The sequence below is a fragment of the Pollicipes pollicipes genome, unplaced genomic scaffold (assembly GCF_011947565.3).
Source record: "Pollicipes pollicipes isolate AB1234 unplaced genomic scaffold, Ppol_2.1 Scaffold_3087;HRSCAF=3621_pilon_pilon_pilon, whole genome shotgun sequence".
NCBI lineage: Eukaryota > Metazoa > Arthropoda > Thecostraca > Pollicipedomorpha > Pollicipedidae > Pollicipes > Pollicipes pollicipes.
The window spans coordinates 20385082-20402227 of NW_023596225.1; the positions used below are offsets into that span (position 1 = coordinate 20385082).

The 17146-nt window shown below is 61.5% G+C and overlaps 1 protein-coding gene across 1 annotated transcript in view; it reads left to right on the forward strand.

Moving 5' to 3' along the window:
- Positions 1-17146, forward strand: part of LOC119089860 (dual specificity testis-specific protein kinase 2) — a 32448-nt gene continuing 15302 nt past the window's right edge. The window contains exons 1-4 of the mRNA XM_037212667.1: positions 1-121; positions 4450-4789; positions 12384-12505; positions 16946-16994. Of these exons, the coding sequence (XP_037068562.1) occupies positions 4571-4789; positions 12384-12505; positions 16946-16994 (390 nt within the window). The 5' untranslated portion in view covers positions 1-121; positions 4450-4570. The remainder of the gene's footprint in view (positions 122-4449; positions 4790-12383; positions 12506-16945; positions 16995-17146) is intronic.

Sequence of the window (17146 nt, forward strand, 5' to 3'; positions counted from 1 at the left end):
CGCGTCGGTGGCGCTATTTTTAGTGTGATATGGTTTTGTGGTGCTTCGCAAGTATAGTTCAGGTTTCATGATTTCATCAGTGTTGTGGCCTTATCTGGATATCAATTAGCTTCAGAATTAGGTGAGTTTAGAGCAACGGGAAGTTTGTGTCCATTTTCGTCTCTTGTTTACCATGCAATGCCATATTTAGGTCATCAAACAGCATACATATTTTCACAACATGTTTGTAAGGAGATCTTGTCATCAAGCAACAAGTTTTAAGTTTTGTGGATGAAGTTGTGCATGACTACACGAAGAACATTTTGGTATTAATGGACAAAATTTGCTATTGTTACTTGGATATGTATAAATTACAACTGTAATGAAAACATTCCAAAGACAAAGCCACAATCACATGTACAGTAGCTAATGCCTTCCTCATAATAACCCAAGAGCTGTGCAAGAATTTGTTTGTTTAAGGCTGGAGAGAATTTATTGATAAATACATTTAAATAGGAGGCATCTTCCTTCATTGCACTTCCAAGAGTGGCAGCATTGTTGCAGTTGTTGTGGCTACTTTGATGTTAATTTCCTGTCATGTTTGCACCACATGTTCCAGAGTTGCCTGTTGCCTAAGTGTATTGTCAAACATGGTGAGAGTGGTGTTGTGGTTAGGCGAGTGTAGTGTATTGTCCAAAGTTTGCAGCCTTCTAGGCTACATTTGAATGATACATGTCATGCATGCATTGAAGCATGCTGGGTTTGTCAGGACTGTTTCCCATAAGAAAGTTTGGGATTTTTTCTGTTGTGATGATAGATGAAAATGTAAGTTCTATGGTTCTGATCTCTTACATGTCAAGAGATGATTTCCTAGTTTTTTTTTTGTTTCTTTGTGGGCAATGCCATTTGATTTTGATGATACAGTTGAATGACTGATTGTTTGTTGGTCTTGTCATGGTTTGTTATCAAAGTGTCTTGTCATAAGCTGTTGTATTTTGTTTTCATTGTCAGATTTTAAAAAAAAATTGTTCAGCAAGATCTGTCTGATTCATACCAGTATTGAATGTAAGCCTGTTTGAGCAGAGCAATGCTTGAATGCATATCCAAGGAATGATCTTATGACACTAATTGGTAGTCTGTAGGGACATTTACTGTTAGGATGGAAGCTCTGTCTGTTGTGTAGTTTGCTTTTGCTATACAGTTCTTCCAAATTGCTTTTATTGACCATCAACATTCACACCAAGAAAATGTGCTAAATTTTTCATTCTTAGTTCTGCTGTGAATGTCAAGCCATACAGCTCTTTGAATGCATTTTTAGGATGTTCTTGTTTGTTGGTGTCCCTGACCTCTGCAAATATATTGTGTACATGATAACAGTAAAGTCTGGTCTTATGTTGTCATTTTGTAGTATGTCAGCTTCTACATGCCCCCATAGAAATAAGAGAATGAAGGTCAAGGAGAAGAGCCTATCACACCCCCAATTCAGCAATACATTCATCCTTCAGGCCAGTGAAACAGTGTGCAGGCTTTAAGGAAATGTCCAAGAAGGCACAGTGACATTTTGAGAGTAGGAATTTCAGGATAATTGTATATGAGATTGATGATGATGGATATGGTCACATCAGTGGGAGTGTTTTAAATTTATTTTTAACATCTAGAGAGGCTGGCAGACAATAAGGTTGATGAGATGGCATGATGTCAGCAAATTCATCCATTAATGATAATCTCTGGGACATGGGAAGATATGGGGACAGAAGACCATTAAGACCCTTTGCAGTTAGTTCTTTAAGTTGGTGAAGGGATCTGCAAAACTGCTGGATGGGCCAGTTGCCACTTTTGTAAGTTATCACAGACCCATAAGTGTAACCAGTCATGAATTCACTTGTTATCTGGGAGAAGTGTATGCCATCAACAATGGCATTAGCAGCAGTGATGAGGCTGTTAGGCTTAGTCTTGAGTGTATCTGTGTATACACACACGCACACACACACATGCACACACGCACGCACGCACGCACGCACGCACGCACGCACGCGCGAACGCACGCACGCACGCACGCACGCACGCACGCACGCGCACACACACACACACACACTGCATGTGGATGTACTCGTGCGGGGTCGGTTCGATGAGCGGAAGGTATTTCACAGTACCCGGGAATGACACTAATCTCTCTTTAGCTACCGACTGACACTAATCATATGACATTCTTGGCTGGTGGGAAACGAATATTCCAATTTATTGCATGTTTTTGTCCGCCCTTGCAATAATCGATGACTGGTCTGGAATGTCGTCTCTGGTCGTAAAACTAAGGACTGGCGATCGTGAACGTAGATTCTCGAAACAAATGGCTGGGAAAATGGGTTTCGACTTGCAGGATGGCAAGGGCAAATGGACCTTGGATCAAATGGTCGGCTTTCGGCATCTGGGAGGTGGAAAAAGTGGCCATCGGATGTGTGACGTCACGCGGGTTATGTGCAGTTATCTTGGTTAGGACGTTATGTGCGGAACGCGCGGAACATTCTTGGCGCCCGGGATCGCGGAGCGAGCAGCTGTGTCTCGGCGGCCGGAGCGCCAGTCTCGGTCCCGAGGTGGTGCTGTCGATGGGCACCAGGTGCACGTCGGGAATGATAATGATAATGCTAATGATAATCCTCGGGTTTGACGGTCGGCCGCCCTGCCAAGCTGTTGATGGCGCGATGTTGATGGCGGGAATCAGACTGAAGCTTACGTGTTCTGGTCATCGTCGTTCATGCTTTGCGACTGGTCATTCTCATGCGAGGCTCGTTCGTTCACCATGCGTTCCTGCAGTTAAATGTTCCGAGCCACAAAAATAGTGTGCCGTCTTTTTACGCTGTGCGATTGTGTAATGAATTGGATGGTGGCAGGTTCACCCACAGAAAGGCGGAACACGATGTAGTAGAGTGGATAGGCGTTTCATTTTCTTATTGCTGTTTGTTTTCGCCGACGCTGTTTGATATTAAAGCTGACTTTGAACCGCCATGTTAATCATCGTGTGGAGCTAATTTGTTTTCCTCTGTTATTTGTTTGCTTCATTTTGGTACATGTGTGATCGTTTGCCTTTCTTGGCGGTGTTTTGTGGTGGTTGGCTTTATCAAGCCTCGCTTAAGTAATTGAAATCAACAATTTAAATTATCCCGACATGTTTTTACTTTGAGCTGAAGGTGGTGACCCGCGTGGTTCTCTCGTATTGATGACTGCTTGTTAGACAAATTATCTCAGCGGGCCACTAATTTGTTAGCCCCTTTGAGGTTTCAAACAGCCTGTGTAGCGCTCATTAGCAGATGTTTTTCCCAGCCATATGTTCCGTGATATAAGACCGAGAACGGCCCCAATTTCTTAAGAACTTGTTTCGTCGAAATCCGTGGATCCTGAGCTCTGCAACCCTCGCCTCCAAGGTCAGAATGCTTGGTACTTTCCGAGGTATTGAGGTATTGGGAAGTTTGTTTTTAAAACGTTAGACACGGCCGTAATTCGGACGCGGGAGTACTCAATATTCATATCCTTATGGTCTCCACGGCGCTGCAGTGACAATTTACAACGCTTTTTTGTAGACGTGGCTGGCTCTGAGTTTTCACCGGAGTATGTTTTTGAAACAAACCGCAAAGGTGGGCACTCCCTGTAATGATTTAAGACGCAAATTGTAGCCCAATGTGATATTCAGGCTTCATCTCTATAGCCGGTGTAGATTTTTCTGAAAAAGAACGTTGCCTTCGGCTTTTGCAGTGTGTTGTGTGGGCCCGTACCGTTGGCCTTACAGGCGAAAATACGATCTACCGTTAGGCCTACTCGCTCGCACACACTCCCAGCGGCACGGCGCGCGTGTTGGTGGCGATGGTGTTTTCTTATTGCCGAGTATGATATCAACTGACGTTTGAAGATGCAACTTATCTCTCAATATGGTGCCGGAGGGATTATCTCGTCAAGTGCGAGTCGTTTAAAAAAAGGAAGTCGGCTTTGTGTGTCGAAGTGTGTTTTGCGTCCGCGCTACCTTAGCCATAAGGGCGAAAGTGTCGTTAAGGAGAGCGTTCCACAGTTGTATGTTTTTTTTTAACTGAAATGGCTATCTTGAAGACAATTCGCTGCAGTGCACAGCCCTGCCCTTCCTAAGACGTAAATCTCTCTGGTTTCTGAGCTACACGCCCGCGAAGAACTGATCCGGTGAATTATTCCAGCTGGTCACCAGAAGTATTTCTGAATTGCTCTGCACATTAAGTGGACTTGAATAAGCATTTGTCTGATTTTTAGAGCTGAAATGCATGTTAAATTGTCAGATGAGAGTATGCCAGGAAGAGCTTTGAGACAAGTGATGCTATGATTTGTTTAGTACACATACCAGACTTCTAGAGGGAGCAGTGGCGAACTTTTCGACTAACCTGTTTCTTTGGGCCTCGGGCCCGATGGCGGCGCGCGTGCGCCTACATCTCACCTGTTTACTCTGGCGGGCAGCGGGCGGCGTGAGTCAGCCCCGGCGGCCGCCGTCGCCACCGGGAGAGAGCGCCGCCGTCCGGGCGGCCGGCCAGTGCTGTGCCGGTCGCCGCCAGCAGCGGACGCGCGAGACCCGCGCGCCATGGACGAGCGGCGACAGAGTGGCGGCGGCGAGGGCCGCTGCGTGCTGCCCGAGGGCGGCGCGCGGCCCGCCATCGTATACCCGGAGAGTGAGGAGGGCCGCGGCCGCACGCCCGGCGCCTCGTGCCAGGCGCTGCGGCTGGCCGTGGCTGGGCTCAGTCGGCTCGACGACTTCACCATGGAGGCGATCGGCCGCGGCTTCTTCTCAGAGGTGTACCGGGTAAGTGATGTGGCTGATAGCCCCTGGCCGGGGCACGTGGTGCGGCCCGAGCAGCGTTGGCTGGTGACCCTGAAGGGCGTGGGTAGTAGTGATAATGTGTAATGGGTTGTCTGTTGACGAGTGTCACTCTGAATTTCGTTTTGGCTTTCCCCGTCGCGCCTCTGGCACTAATGCTGCTTGTGCTCAAACCACCCCCGTCCGCCGTCTGCGTGGCTTATGCGATCAAGGGTCAACTGACACTGTTTTCAGTCGTCAGTTGCTTGCGTCAGGTTGCCACGTTCTTCATACACTTGTGTAAACAGCGTGGCTTTCAGCCCGTAGTGGTGGTGAGCTTGAGCCTGAAGTCGACTCTTCAGGGATTTCGCAGCGGTACTGCTGCGTCTTTGCTTCAGTGTTGAGCGCTGTCTTGTTTGTCGCTTCTGCTAACATCTTCAGGCGCCACCACACTGGAATGTAGCCTCCGGATTATTTGCGTTCTGACGGAATCCGGTCTCACTCTTCCATCATTGTTTTTACGGGATCACGGACCGCGGTGCGCCGGCCAACTCTGAGATCACTCTCGCCACGTAAGCCCGCCCGCACAGCTCGCCGCTGCGCCTGCCGCGCCCGGCCGCGCGTCACGGCGAGCCGGAGGTGCTCGCCCCGGATTTGAGCGGTGGCCGGGCCGGTCCTGAGCGGCCGGCGGTGCCGCTCACAGGACCCCTCCTTCCGGCTGCCTTCGTCCGTCCAGCGGTGCAGCTGGCCGACAGCCGAGCGACGTGCCGCCGCGCCTCCCGCGATAGTGCAGGCGTTTACTGGCGCGCGGCCCGCCGCCGCCGACAATGAGGATGGCCGAGCCGTGCGTCGCTTCCGCCGCGCGCACCGGCCGCGCGCGCGCGCGCTGGAATGTTTGCGCAGGGCGGCCGCCGCAGCCGTGCCAGTCCTGTCGGCTCCCCAGCTGATGGGCTGGGCGGCGGCTGCACAGCGGCTGCCGGCGGGAGAGACAGCTGTGCATGCACCGCGGAGTGGACGGCGGGATGGAAGGTGCCGGGACGTCAGTGATGGAGGAGGGCGCCCTGCAGCCAGCTGTGCATGCACCGCGGAGTGGACGGCGCGATGGAAGGTGCCGGGACGCCAGTGATGGAGGAGGGCGCCCTGCAGCCAGCTGTGCATGCACCGCGGAGTGGACGGCGGGATGGAAGGTGCCGGGACGCCAGTGATGGAGGAGGGCGCCCTGCAGCCAGCTGCGGATAATCTGCTCTCTTTGTAATGGCTGCAATACGGGTGTCGCGAATCCAGAGGTCGTTGGCGTGAACAGATTTCGTGGATGACATCAAGAGATAGCGTGGGCTGGGTTGGTTTGGATTTAACGTACGCTATGAACAATCCTCTTGTCCATTCGCTTAGACGAGGAGCAGAAGGTATTACACAGATATCGGAAGATCAGAAAAGAAACCGTGACGGCGTTCTGGCACAATGCGATAGCCGGCGCCACCGGCGTCGGCTATCGCCGACGCCGGCGATCGCGCACATCTGGGAAAGCACCATCAGCAGGGGGCTGGACGGTCCGCTCGGAGAAACTCCGTGTCGAGATGGTTGTGCCGGCAGAGAAGCGCGGCCTGGCGCGCTGGATCCGGCCGTCACGGCTGACCAGTCGTGGCCCACAAACGGCCGCGGCCCGGCCCGGCCGCGGCCCGGCCCGGCCCGGCCCGGCCTAGCCCGGCCGCCGCCGCCGCAGCCCACCGGCCCGAGAAATCACCGCGATGTTCCGTCAGCAGCGCCCACGGTGATGTCAGGCGCGCGGTGCCCACCGCGACGGCGGCGGGTGGTGGCGGTGCATCGACGCTGTGCCGTTCCCTCCCGCCCGGTCCGTGAAAGTACCCGACCGTCATCGGCCCAGCCGTCTCCGCTGGCTTTCGACGGAAGTCAACACCGCCGTCTCAGCGTATGCCCACAGCCACTTAAAACTGACTAAGCACCCCGATGGCGCGTCCGCACGCCGCGAGCAAGTATGTCGCACACTCCAGCCGCCATCCAGGCGCCACAGCCGGCTGCTCGCGCGCCGAGTTTGCCGGCGGCGGTATTGGGCGGCACGAGCGGCGCCGTCTGCCGTGCGGCTCGCTCGGCACGCTCGTGATGCCCGGCACGGAGCCAGTGGTTCGCTCCAGCTGACCGGCAGCGGCGCGGCGCCGACCGGCCGGCGGCCGTGCGGTGCTGACCGCGCTCACGCCACGCCGCGGTCAGGCCGGCGCGCTCGGACGCGCCGAGATGCCATCTGCGCGCCTGTCGCCCATCTGTCGCGTGTACCCATTCTGTCGCGTGGCGGCCGGCGCCGCCGCTGGGTCAGTGGCGGTCAGGTCCAGGCCGGGCTGTCCGCCGCTGGGTCAGCGGCGGTCAGCAGCGGTCGGCCGGACCGGGCTGTCCGCCGCCGGGTCAGCGGTGGTCAGGTCCGGGCCGGGCTGTCCGCCACAGGGTCAGCAGGGGTGAGATCTGGGCCGGGCTGTCCGCCGCAGGGTCAGCAGTGGTCAGGTGTGAGCCAGACCATCTGCTGAGTGACAGCCGTTCTGCCACGACGTCACGGCTACATGTTGTCACTGGACATCCTATGAGTAGATACTCACGCGGTTTTCCGCCAGAGACAGCCGATGTTTGTCCAATCGGCTGTCCTTTTACTGAGAGCTGTACCAAATGGAATTAGATTTCAATCATCCCGTGCAGGTGGTCTCGTGGAGCAGAGATCCCGGCATGTGTCGTCTCGTGGAGCAGTGATCCCTGCATGCGTGGTCTCGTGGGACAGGTATCCCGGCATGTGTGATCCCGTGGAGCAGGGCTCCCCACAGTCGCGAACTGTCGTGTCGTAATCCCTCATGACATCTGTTTTTCACCGTTGTCAGTCCCTTGATCAGACGATAAGCCTTTTTCCGTTGGAAATAATCAATGTGTACACGGCGTCCCCTGCCCCGCTCTGCACCAGCCATCTGCTGTGTATCTGCTGTACGCTGGTGTCCGACGCCATTAGCAGCACCTATTTATACCGGAAGCACGTTGCCGCCACGCTGTTACGGTGATCGGTGAGCCGGGTCTAATCTAGTAACAGAGCGGCCGTATCCGCTCATTCGCCAGCCGGTGCGGTCGGCGGCGTCAGAGTCGGCCGCGATTGTCGGCGATCGTCGGCGGCGTTTCTCCCGAGTCCGGAGCCAGCTGTCCGGAGCGGGCCCGGCCGCCCGGCTCGGCGGCGCGCCCAGCGCCGGCGCCGGCCGCGGCGGCAGCTGGGGGCCGCCGGGCGCGCGCGCCCGCCCGGCCGCGGCGCGGCCGGCATGTGGGTCGGTGTGCCGCCGCGCCTGCCGGCCCCCGCGACACATGGCGCTCGTCGCCGGTGCGCCGGAGGCTTCGCGGCCGCCGGTCGGCCGGCCTCAGCGACGCCGTGCCCCGGCCGGCCGGCCTCAGCGGCGTCGTGTCCCGGTCGGCCGGTCTCAGCGGCGTCGTGCCCCGGCCGGCCGGCCTCAGCGGCGCCGTGCCCCGGCCGGCCGCCGCGAGACGAAGGGCTGGGCCGCGCGCCAGGGCTGCGGCGGTGGCGTCAGAGCCTGTGCGGCCGGGATGGTCAGGCGGGAGTGGGCGTGGGCGGGGACAGGTCTTCTTGAGGCGGTGCTGATGAGCCGAGATCGCCGCGGCTACTGGCCGACACAGTTTCCGAGATTCAAGCGCCGGGCGATAGGCCGGTACCTGAATGCTCAGTGTCGGAATGGTGACGTCTTGAGTTATTGTTCACTGCCGACGCTTTCAATTTAGGCCTCAGACCAAACACAGCGGTCGGAATCTCAGCCCGGGCGGCCACTTCAGCCAAGGCCACTTGACAGAAGAAGGTCAAGCATTTTGCCGCCGGTCGGTGGCCGTCCGGCGAGGGTATTACTATTCATGCGCTCGGCGCGCGCGCGCGCTCGTTGTGTGTCAGACGCACAGGTGCGCTCTCCCGGCCGCCGCCGCCCGGGTTGTTGACCGCTGTCGTATATGGCGCGGCGGCGGCCTTTCGCCGGCATCTGCTGTCGCCGGCCGTGGGCCCGCCGTCGCTCGGCCGGGCCGGGGCCGGGCCGGAGGACCTGGTGGTGGCCTGGCGTTGACAGGCCACGCGCCAGGCTGTCGGCCGCGCGTGGTCTGTCAGACGCACGCTGTCGTGCCGAATGCAGCCGGGAGTAGGACTCCGAGCGATCTGTGTCGGATGTGGCAATGGCTGCTCACGACGGGCGATGGCTGCCGTCTTTCAATCAGTGGTCGACGGTAGGATCGTGCGTCCCACTGTAAGGAGAAACGAAGGTCTTCGCAGTCGTTACCAAGTAGTGCGCGACTCTCGGTAGCTTTTGTTTGATTGTGCGTGCTGTTTCCACACTCGTTTATTTATTACTTGACTGGCATAGCCGTACGGCCCCGTCATGTTGAGAAACCAGTCGTGTTGTAAGCAATGCTTCAGTGAATGTGGCGAAATTCGGCAAATCCATTTGGCGGCGAGGTGCAGCCCGTACAGGTCAGTGACGTCTCGTGACTGCGGCGCTGTTGGGGCGGCGGCGCTGGGAGCGGACGCCGGAGCGGCTGTCTGCTCCCAGCGCCGGGGCCGCGCGCAAGGCCGCCATAACGGGCCCCGAGCAGCAACGAGTTGTGAAACGCCGCCCAGCTGTTCCACTTGAATGAGCCCGGCCACGTCCGCCACCATAAGCGGCGAGCGATTGCCTCCAGGAGATAGGCCACGCGGGAAAGGGCTGCTGCGCTCTCGCGGCGCAGCATGTTCACCTGGGAGCCTTGTTTTGTGTCATGCCTTTCGTATTCGCTATGACATTGCGAAATGCAGAAGCAAGCGATTTTGCATTTCCCTTAACGGTCGTCTGGAAAGCGAGCCGGTGGCGTCTTCCGCGTCTGGCATCAGTAGCTTTCGATAGCCCCACTTCCCCGTCTGCGGCTGCTGAGCGTGGCCGCTTTCGTCCGGGTGGGCCGGGCCGAGGTTGGTATGTGCTGACGTCGCGGGCCGTCCTTCCCACGGTCTGCCGCCGCCACAGCACTGCCAGGGGCGGCCGGAGGGACCATCGTCGTCCGGCGCAAGCCTAACGGGTGGCGCTCACTGGCTGCCCGACGGCGCCGTCGCCCGCCGGCCGGGGGTGCGATCTCCCTGAGCGCCGCACCGACCCACCGATCGCCTAGCTGACGATGCGATTACCGCCGACGGTGGCGGCTCTCCGTGTTCGTTAGCCGTCGCTATTTCGGTCGTGGCGGCTGGTGGGCCGGTCGCCGCGGTCCCGTTTCGAGGTGTGTGCCGCTGGCACGAGAGGGCTGCGTTCCTCGGCGGGCTGGGCTTATCTTGGGATCGGCGCCGTCGGCCGGCCGGTCCCCGCCGGCCAGTGAGCGGCGAGCAGATGAGCTTTTTAGTGGCCCGCCGCCTAATTCCCCGAGAGGGTCGGACTCCGCTCAAGTCGGGCAGACAGAGCTCGCCGCTGTACAGGTGTGTGGTGTCAAGGTGCCCATGTGCGGTTCAAGCGCCCATGCTGGCACTGGCGGATATGTACGCCCGTGCTGGTACTGGCGGATACGTCGACATCTCGGACTTGTTTATCATGAGAAACATGCCCCAACGAGTCGTCTTGTACCGACGCACCGGGGGTCCTCGCTCCTCGCAAAAGAAAAAACGAGAGAACGCCGGGCGCTCCCCACGCCAAATTAGCCGCCGGTTCCGTGACGGCGGAAGACCGCGCGTCCGGCGGGGCCGGAGAGAGCCCGGCCCGGCGCGGCCAGGGATGAGCCGGTGGTGTCGGCGGCCCGCGCCGTGCAGCGCCGCGCCGCCCCAAGCCGCCGTACCCGGCGGCGGCGGCGGCGGCGAAAGCGGACCCGTCCATCGCGGGCGTGCCCCCGGCCGTGGCGGCGCCGCCCGCCGCGCCGCACGCCCTCCCCCGCCATTGTGGCCGGCCGGCTGCGCGTGCCGGCGCAGTGAGGGGCGCCGGCACGCGCAGCCGACCTCCACCCGCCCGCGGCTCGCCCCGCAGACTGCCGCGCTGGGACAGGCTGCAGCGGGCCGGAGCTGGCCCTGCCGAGATGGTAATCGCCGCTCACGCATGCTGCAGGACGTGCCCTGTTGCACGCTGCCGTGGCGTGGTGTTCGTACCGAAGACCGTCAGATCGCAAACTCCAGACTGCAGCCTGTCTCCCAGTCGCAGATTGCGCTTTGCGATCGTTCGTGAGGCGGCCGGCCGGCTGGTCCCGCGAGCGCCTCCGCCTGAGCCGCCTTGCCGGTCCGGGCCGGCCGGCACGTGCCGGAGGTGGTCCGGTGACGCCGGCCGCTCTGTTGACTGCCGCCGCGACCTCGGCCCACTGGGTCACGGTCTTGGCCCGGCCCGCTCCGCGATCGTTTCCGGACCGACGGTATACAGACGCCGGCCAGCGCGGCGCCCGAAATGGGCGCCGGACGTTGGAGTTACGTCGTTAAGCTGTGATGGTGGTCTTGTTCGATAGCGGCGCGTCCATTAGATGAATGGTGGATTTCAACATCCGCGGCTGGTAACAAGCAGACGTTAAGTGATTTCGCGGAACACTATCAGTGTTGCCAGCGAATTTTCTGTAGTCAATTTGTGTTCTGCACAACCACTTTTGTTAAAGCCCACATGCCGGTGAGTCTATAAGCAAATGCGATACAAGGTCCATCCAAACTTGAAACCCCTGGTGCATTGGGATGGTGTTCTAAAGTGCCGCATCAACGCCGGCGCCGACTTGACACCCACGCCGATGCCGTCCACATCGCGCCAACGGCGTCGTAAACCTCGGTGATTTTAAAGGCAACAGTCCGTGCATGAGTGGACGCTCAAGGCTTCGCGAGGGCCTATCGAAATCTGTAAATATTTACGCCGGATTCAACGATCGTGTATGTTATGTGTGGTATCGTAATACACACATACTACTAGCACGCGGTCTATCTGCTCGGAATTAACCATACAGTTGCTGATAAGGCAAGTATGGGCGTGGGTTAAGAGGCGTTAGTGGCTGGCACTGTGTTCATTTGATTATTTCCGACGCCAGAAGCGGCAGGCGCGTCGGCTCCGTGATCGATCTGTCACGCCGCGATGTTAATCCCGCGGCAGTTGGCTTACCATAAGTAATCACTTTCTCCCGGTTTTGATTAGATCTGAAATTGACGGCCAATGGCGGGATGAATGGCATCTCTGTACTTGCGAGGGTCAGTGTCCGGCCAACAGACGGTGACGCGTCGGTTAGGAATAGGTCTCACGCAGAGGCTTGTGAAGCCCCTGACGACCGGTGCGACGCGTGCAGCCGGTCCCCTGGTACCAGGGCGGAGCGGCCGTCCGGGTCGTCCGCCCGGCTGACCCGGCGTGACCGGCGGCGGTCAGGCCTGGCTGCGGGCTGCGCTCGGCTGTGACCTCGCCACAGTGTCGGCGGCGGCCGGCCGGGTCAGGGCCGCGCGCCTCTGCCGCTCCGTCCGCTGCGGCCCGGCCTGTGGTGTCCTCGTGCGACTCTTTTATGTCGCGAGGCTGAACAAAAGCGGCGCGGTGTCTTGTGTTGTTTGTTCTTGCGCTACCGTGCCGCGCTAATCGCGGGTGATGACGACGTTTTTCCCCCCTTTCAGGTCGTGCATAAAACTACGGGTCAAGTGATGGTACTTAAGATGAATCTTCGGTCATCGAACCGATCGAACATGCTCAAGGAGGTGCAGCTGATGAACAAGCTCAGCCACCCAAACATCCTCAGGTGAGCAGAGGCGCCCAGCTAGAGCGTCAGACCCGCCGCCGCAGTTATGGATAGAGTCATCTGTCAGACCGCTGCTCTTATCGAACTGATCAAACTAGCTCCGATCTCCTCGACAACTGACCGTAAATCTTAAAAGAACGCTTATCACGGCAATGACGTATCCTCTGCACGGCGGCTTGCAAAATCCTCCGATTCGCTTGAGATGCGTTCGTCAACTTGAACTGCACGACTGCCGCGGCAGTTGGCAGTCCCCGTCTCACTGCAGCGCGCTGGCACCTCATACCGCTGTGGCAAAAAAGCCGGTGTTGCGGTCGCAGCCCCGACACGACTTCAGAGTTGCGCAGACGCGTCACCGGTCTAACGGTCTGCGAAAGAACGGCCGAACGACACCGCCGACCGGCGAGCGCTCTGGGGCACTACACTGTGAAGACACACAGACGCTGCCCGCCGCGCTGGCCGCCGGGCAAGGCAGCTCTCGTCAGCATGGCCAGCCTTCCGGTCTGCGCAGGTGACTTCCTGATGGGCAGCAAGTCATGGCCGCGAGGCGGCGTGGCATCGGCGCTTTGACTTCCAGCCTCAGAGGCCAGGGTCAGTACCCGCGCAGAGATCGCCGTTCGATAAGCTGCCGCTGCTGAGCGGCGGCGAGCGCTGCGTCCCCGCTCCGGCGCACGTGCACGGCCGCGGGCTGGCGCGCGGCGCTCTTGGCCCGTTTCGCCCGCGGCCAAGACCTCCATTTGGCTGATTTCTCCAAATGCGGTGCACTTGGCAAGCGGAGTGCGGCCACCATGAAGTGCTCGAAGCGGACCGAGATAACGGACTATCACCCGACCTCGGCGGCGGCCGACACCGCCAGATAACGGCGACGCGGCGCAGTGTGCGGCTCCGCTGCTGGTCGTCGCGCCGGAGCGCCGGAGCGCGTGTCGTCTCGCCGCGGCCCGGCCCGGCGCGGTCCGGCCGGGGCTGTTTGCGGACACCCCGCCGCGGCGGCGGGTCGGGCCGGCCGGCCGCGGCGGGTGACGGCGCGTCCTCCGATGCCGACCACCCAGGCGGACGGCGCAGCGACTGGGCAGGCCGGAATCGCCGATGACGTGACCTGGCGGCCCCGTCGCCGGTGTCAGCCGCCGGACTCTCGCCGGCGGCGGCTTTGTCCGCGGCCGGCGGGTGCCGCCGCCGCCCCCGCCGCCGCCCGCCGGCCGACACGGCCCAGAGCCCCGCTGCGGACGGCGGCGGCAGCGGCGGCGGCGGCGCGTTTCTCCGCTGACCGGCCAGCCGTGGCGTCCATTTCATTTCCTGGCGCTGCCGACGCCGCCGGCCGCGCTCGTTTCACTGGCCTCTCACGGAGTGGAGCGCCGCCGCTTCGCGCTCCCCGCCGCGCTAACCGCTATTGTTTTACAACGTCGCTCGGCGGCGCATGAGAAATCCATAGCCGCCGGCAACGCTGGAGATCTGGTCAATGGTCGGACATTACCGTTACACTAGTCCGGCCGCATTCTTTCAGAGTCCTCTCGCGCTCGCAGCGACGCGGCAGAAGATCCATTTCGCCACTTCGCTGTTGGCGGCGTTCATTGCTCTCTCGATGTTGTCATTTGGCGCTGCTCCGCTCACTTCGGGCGGCGGCGTTTCGCAAGGCCGCGGGCGGCGGGCGAACCGGTGCGGCGGCGGGCCGGGCGCCGCCGCTCGCCCGCCGGCGGCCGGATCACGGGAGCGCGACCTTGCGCCGCGCCCGCTCGACCCGCCGGCCGCTTCCGGCGGGCGGACCGGTGCGGCGTCGGGCCGCGCCGGCAGCGTGAGCGCGACCGGGGCACGAGCGGCGGCGGCCGCCGCCGCCCGCTGCAGGTACCGCCGGTGGCGCGCGGCCGGGTAGAGAGTTTGTTTATCGGGCCGGTCTGATTCAGCGGCGCGCCGGCGCCGGCTGTCCGGCGGCGGCACGCCGTCGCGCCGCGTGAGGAGAGACGAGCACCAGCTGGCGGCTGGGCGGCGCCGGTGGCCAGCCGGGCCCGCCCTCGCGCCGGCCTTGACAAAACGGGGCGGCTTCCGGCGCGATGCCCGACGACCAGTGACACGTCGTGCTGCTGGCTGCATGTGGCGGGCGGGCGGGTATGTAACGCAGGCGGACGGCTCGGCTGATTGTGGGCGCGCTGCATCACACTGAACCCGCCCGGGACGCAGCTGTGACACAGGTGGCGTGCGCCCCACACCACAGGCCGCTGGTTCAAGTGGTCCACTAATACAGTGCTGGAGACCGTGACCTTTGAGTCCCTTGCCCCGTCCCCGGGCGGCGCAGCGAGTCCTGCCGTCGACGGTGAGCCGTCCCGGGCGCCGAGCCGGGCCGGGCGGCGGCGCCGCGGCGCGACGCGACACGGGCGGTGACATCGCCGCGTGCTGGCGGACGCACGGGTGACGGCACGGTGACGACACGGTCACGCTCCGGGACGCGGCCGGCGATAGGACTGCCGGCGGCGGCGGCGGCGCCGCTGCGTCAGCGTCTGGGCCGCCGCCGCCGCCGCCGCTTAGACGACACGATCGCAAACACGGCCGGGTGACCGTCGGCGCGGGGCACAGCCGCGAGGCGGCCGAGTGTTTTGTCGGCGGGCGTTGTTCCGGCGGCGGCGGCCGAGTGGCTCGCGCCTGTCGCGCCTGGCTGGCAGGGTCCCGGGCGCCGACGCCGCCGATCCGCTCGGGGATTGGTGAACTGCTGAGCGAACACGAGGCTAATTGGAAGAACTTGCCAAGGGCTTGAGCAAGCAGTCACGGGTGCGAGTGGAAGTGATCACCCGAGCTGTTGACGGATAGCTGTTGGATGGATGCCAGACGATCGGAATTGGTTTAAAACTCAACATAAGGAAACCAGCCGGACCGGCTCCTTACACCGTAAGCGTTCGGTTTGAAAGCGTGGCTGCTGCGTGAATGGAGCGGCGAGTCGCGGTCCCTGGCCTTGGTCTGGTCTGCTAGCCTGGCTACGATCGTGGGCAGGACCCCCCCGTCTCGTGGCCCCCTCGTACGTGCCGTCCCACCCTAGCGCAGGGCGCACGGCCGCGGCCGCACCGTCGCCGCTCAGGGTGGCAGCGGCGCCTGCCGGCCACCGGCGGCGGCGGCGGCGCGGCCGGCCACCCGCGGACGCCCCCCGCGCCGCCGCCGTCCGGCTTGCCGGCCAGGTGGCAGGTAATAACCAGTCCCCCCCCCCCGCTCTCATGGGAAGGCCCGGCGCGGCGCATGCCAGCGCCGGCTGACAGCCGACCGACGAGGCCCAACGGCTGTACCGCTGGTCCGACGCCAGCGCGGCCGCCGCCGCCGCCGCTGCCGCCCTGGAAACGGGCGGCGCGCGCTCCCGTCCAAATCGCCCCGGTGGCGCGCGAGCGCAGCGAGGCACGGAAACGCGCCCGCGCTGACACCATTGTTGGCGTAACCGCGGCCGCGACGTAACGTGGCCGGCCGGCCGGGCCGCGCTTAAAGTAGATACTGCTGTTCCGGCTAATGGCGGACGTCATTGTCGGTGGGCCTTTCTAATGGATAGCGCCGTTTAGGGACTCGGCGGGGGTGGTTTGAGGGCGAGGGGTCAACCCGGCCTGACGACTCGTGCGCGCTCTCACAGCGACTCGGCGACCCGTGCGTCCATCTGAAGAGACACTGGTCGGAGTGCTGTAGTTCTTATACGCTCTCTCTGTCTCTCTCAGTCTCTGTCTCTTTCTCTCGGTCTTTCTCTCTCTTTCTCCCTCTCTCTCTCTCGCCCTCTCTCCCCCTCTCTCGCACGCACGCACGCACACGCACCTACATAAACACACACTGTGAAGGTTGCCCCGTGTGCTAGGCATCTGACGGGTCGCGGACGTGGCAGCCGAGAACGGGTAACGGGCGTAGCGGGTGCGCCTATCTCGATGCGCCCGTGGCTTGACGGCCGGCTGCTGGCCGCCGCCGCCGCCGCCGGAGCGCCGTCCGGGGCCCCAGCTGGCAGTCGGGGCGGCGCGGCCGGCGCTGGCGCGGGCCGCGAGCCCGGCACCCCGCCGGCCCGGCAACGCCGGCCGCCTTCTGCGCCGTTGGCACGCCGAGCTCCCCCGGCAGGCACGCCGACGGTCCCGGGCGCCCTGCCACGCCCCCTCCGCGCCTGTCCTCTCTAGAGGACGTATGGCCCTGTCCGACGAAGAGGCTGGTCGCGTTAACGTACCCGTCAGCGTTTTAGAGTATGGTTCTGCGACGCGGTGCTCGTCGCACCGTGAAAATGAAACTTACCCCCAGCAGTGGGACGGATATTTGACGAAACGCTACCTCACAGCAGGCGGCTAGGGGTGCTGTTAGGTGGCGTCTATCGACTTAAACCGGTGCTATCGGTCGCCTGGAGCCGGCCGGCGGCGTCGGCGGTGACGCTCCGCGCTGGTGACGGCGCCGAGCAGCACGCGCCGTGTCGAGCCGGCCCGCGCCCTGACACTCTGTCCTCTGCCGCAGGTTTATGGGCGTGTGCGTGCACGAGGGACAGCTGCACGCGCTGACCGAGGTGAGTGACACGGCGAGGCCGGCGACCCGCGCCGGTCGGCGCTGGGAAGGCGGGGCGCACCCACTGACAGGGTGCACGGAGTGGCTCACGACGGGAGCTGGAACAGCGCGCTGGCACGGAACGCGGCGAGGTCAGGGTTGAAGAAAGGGGCG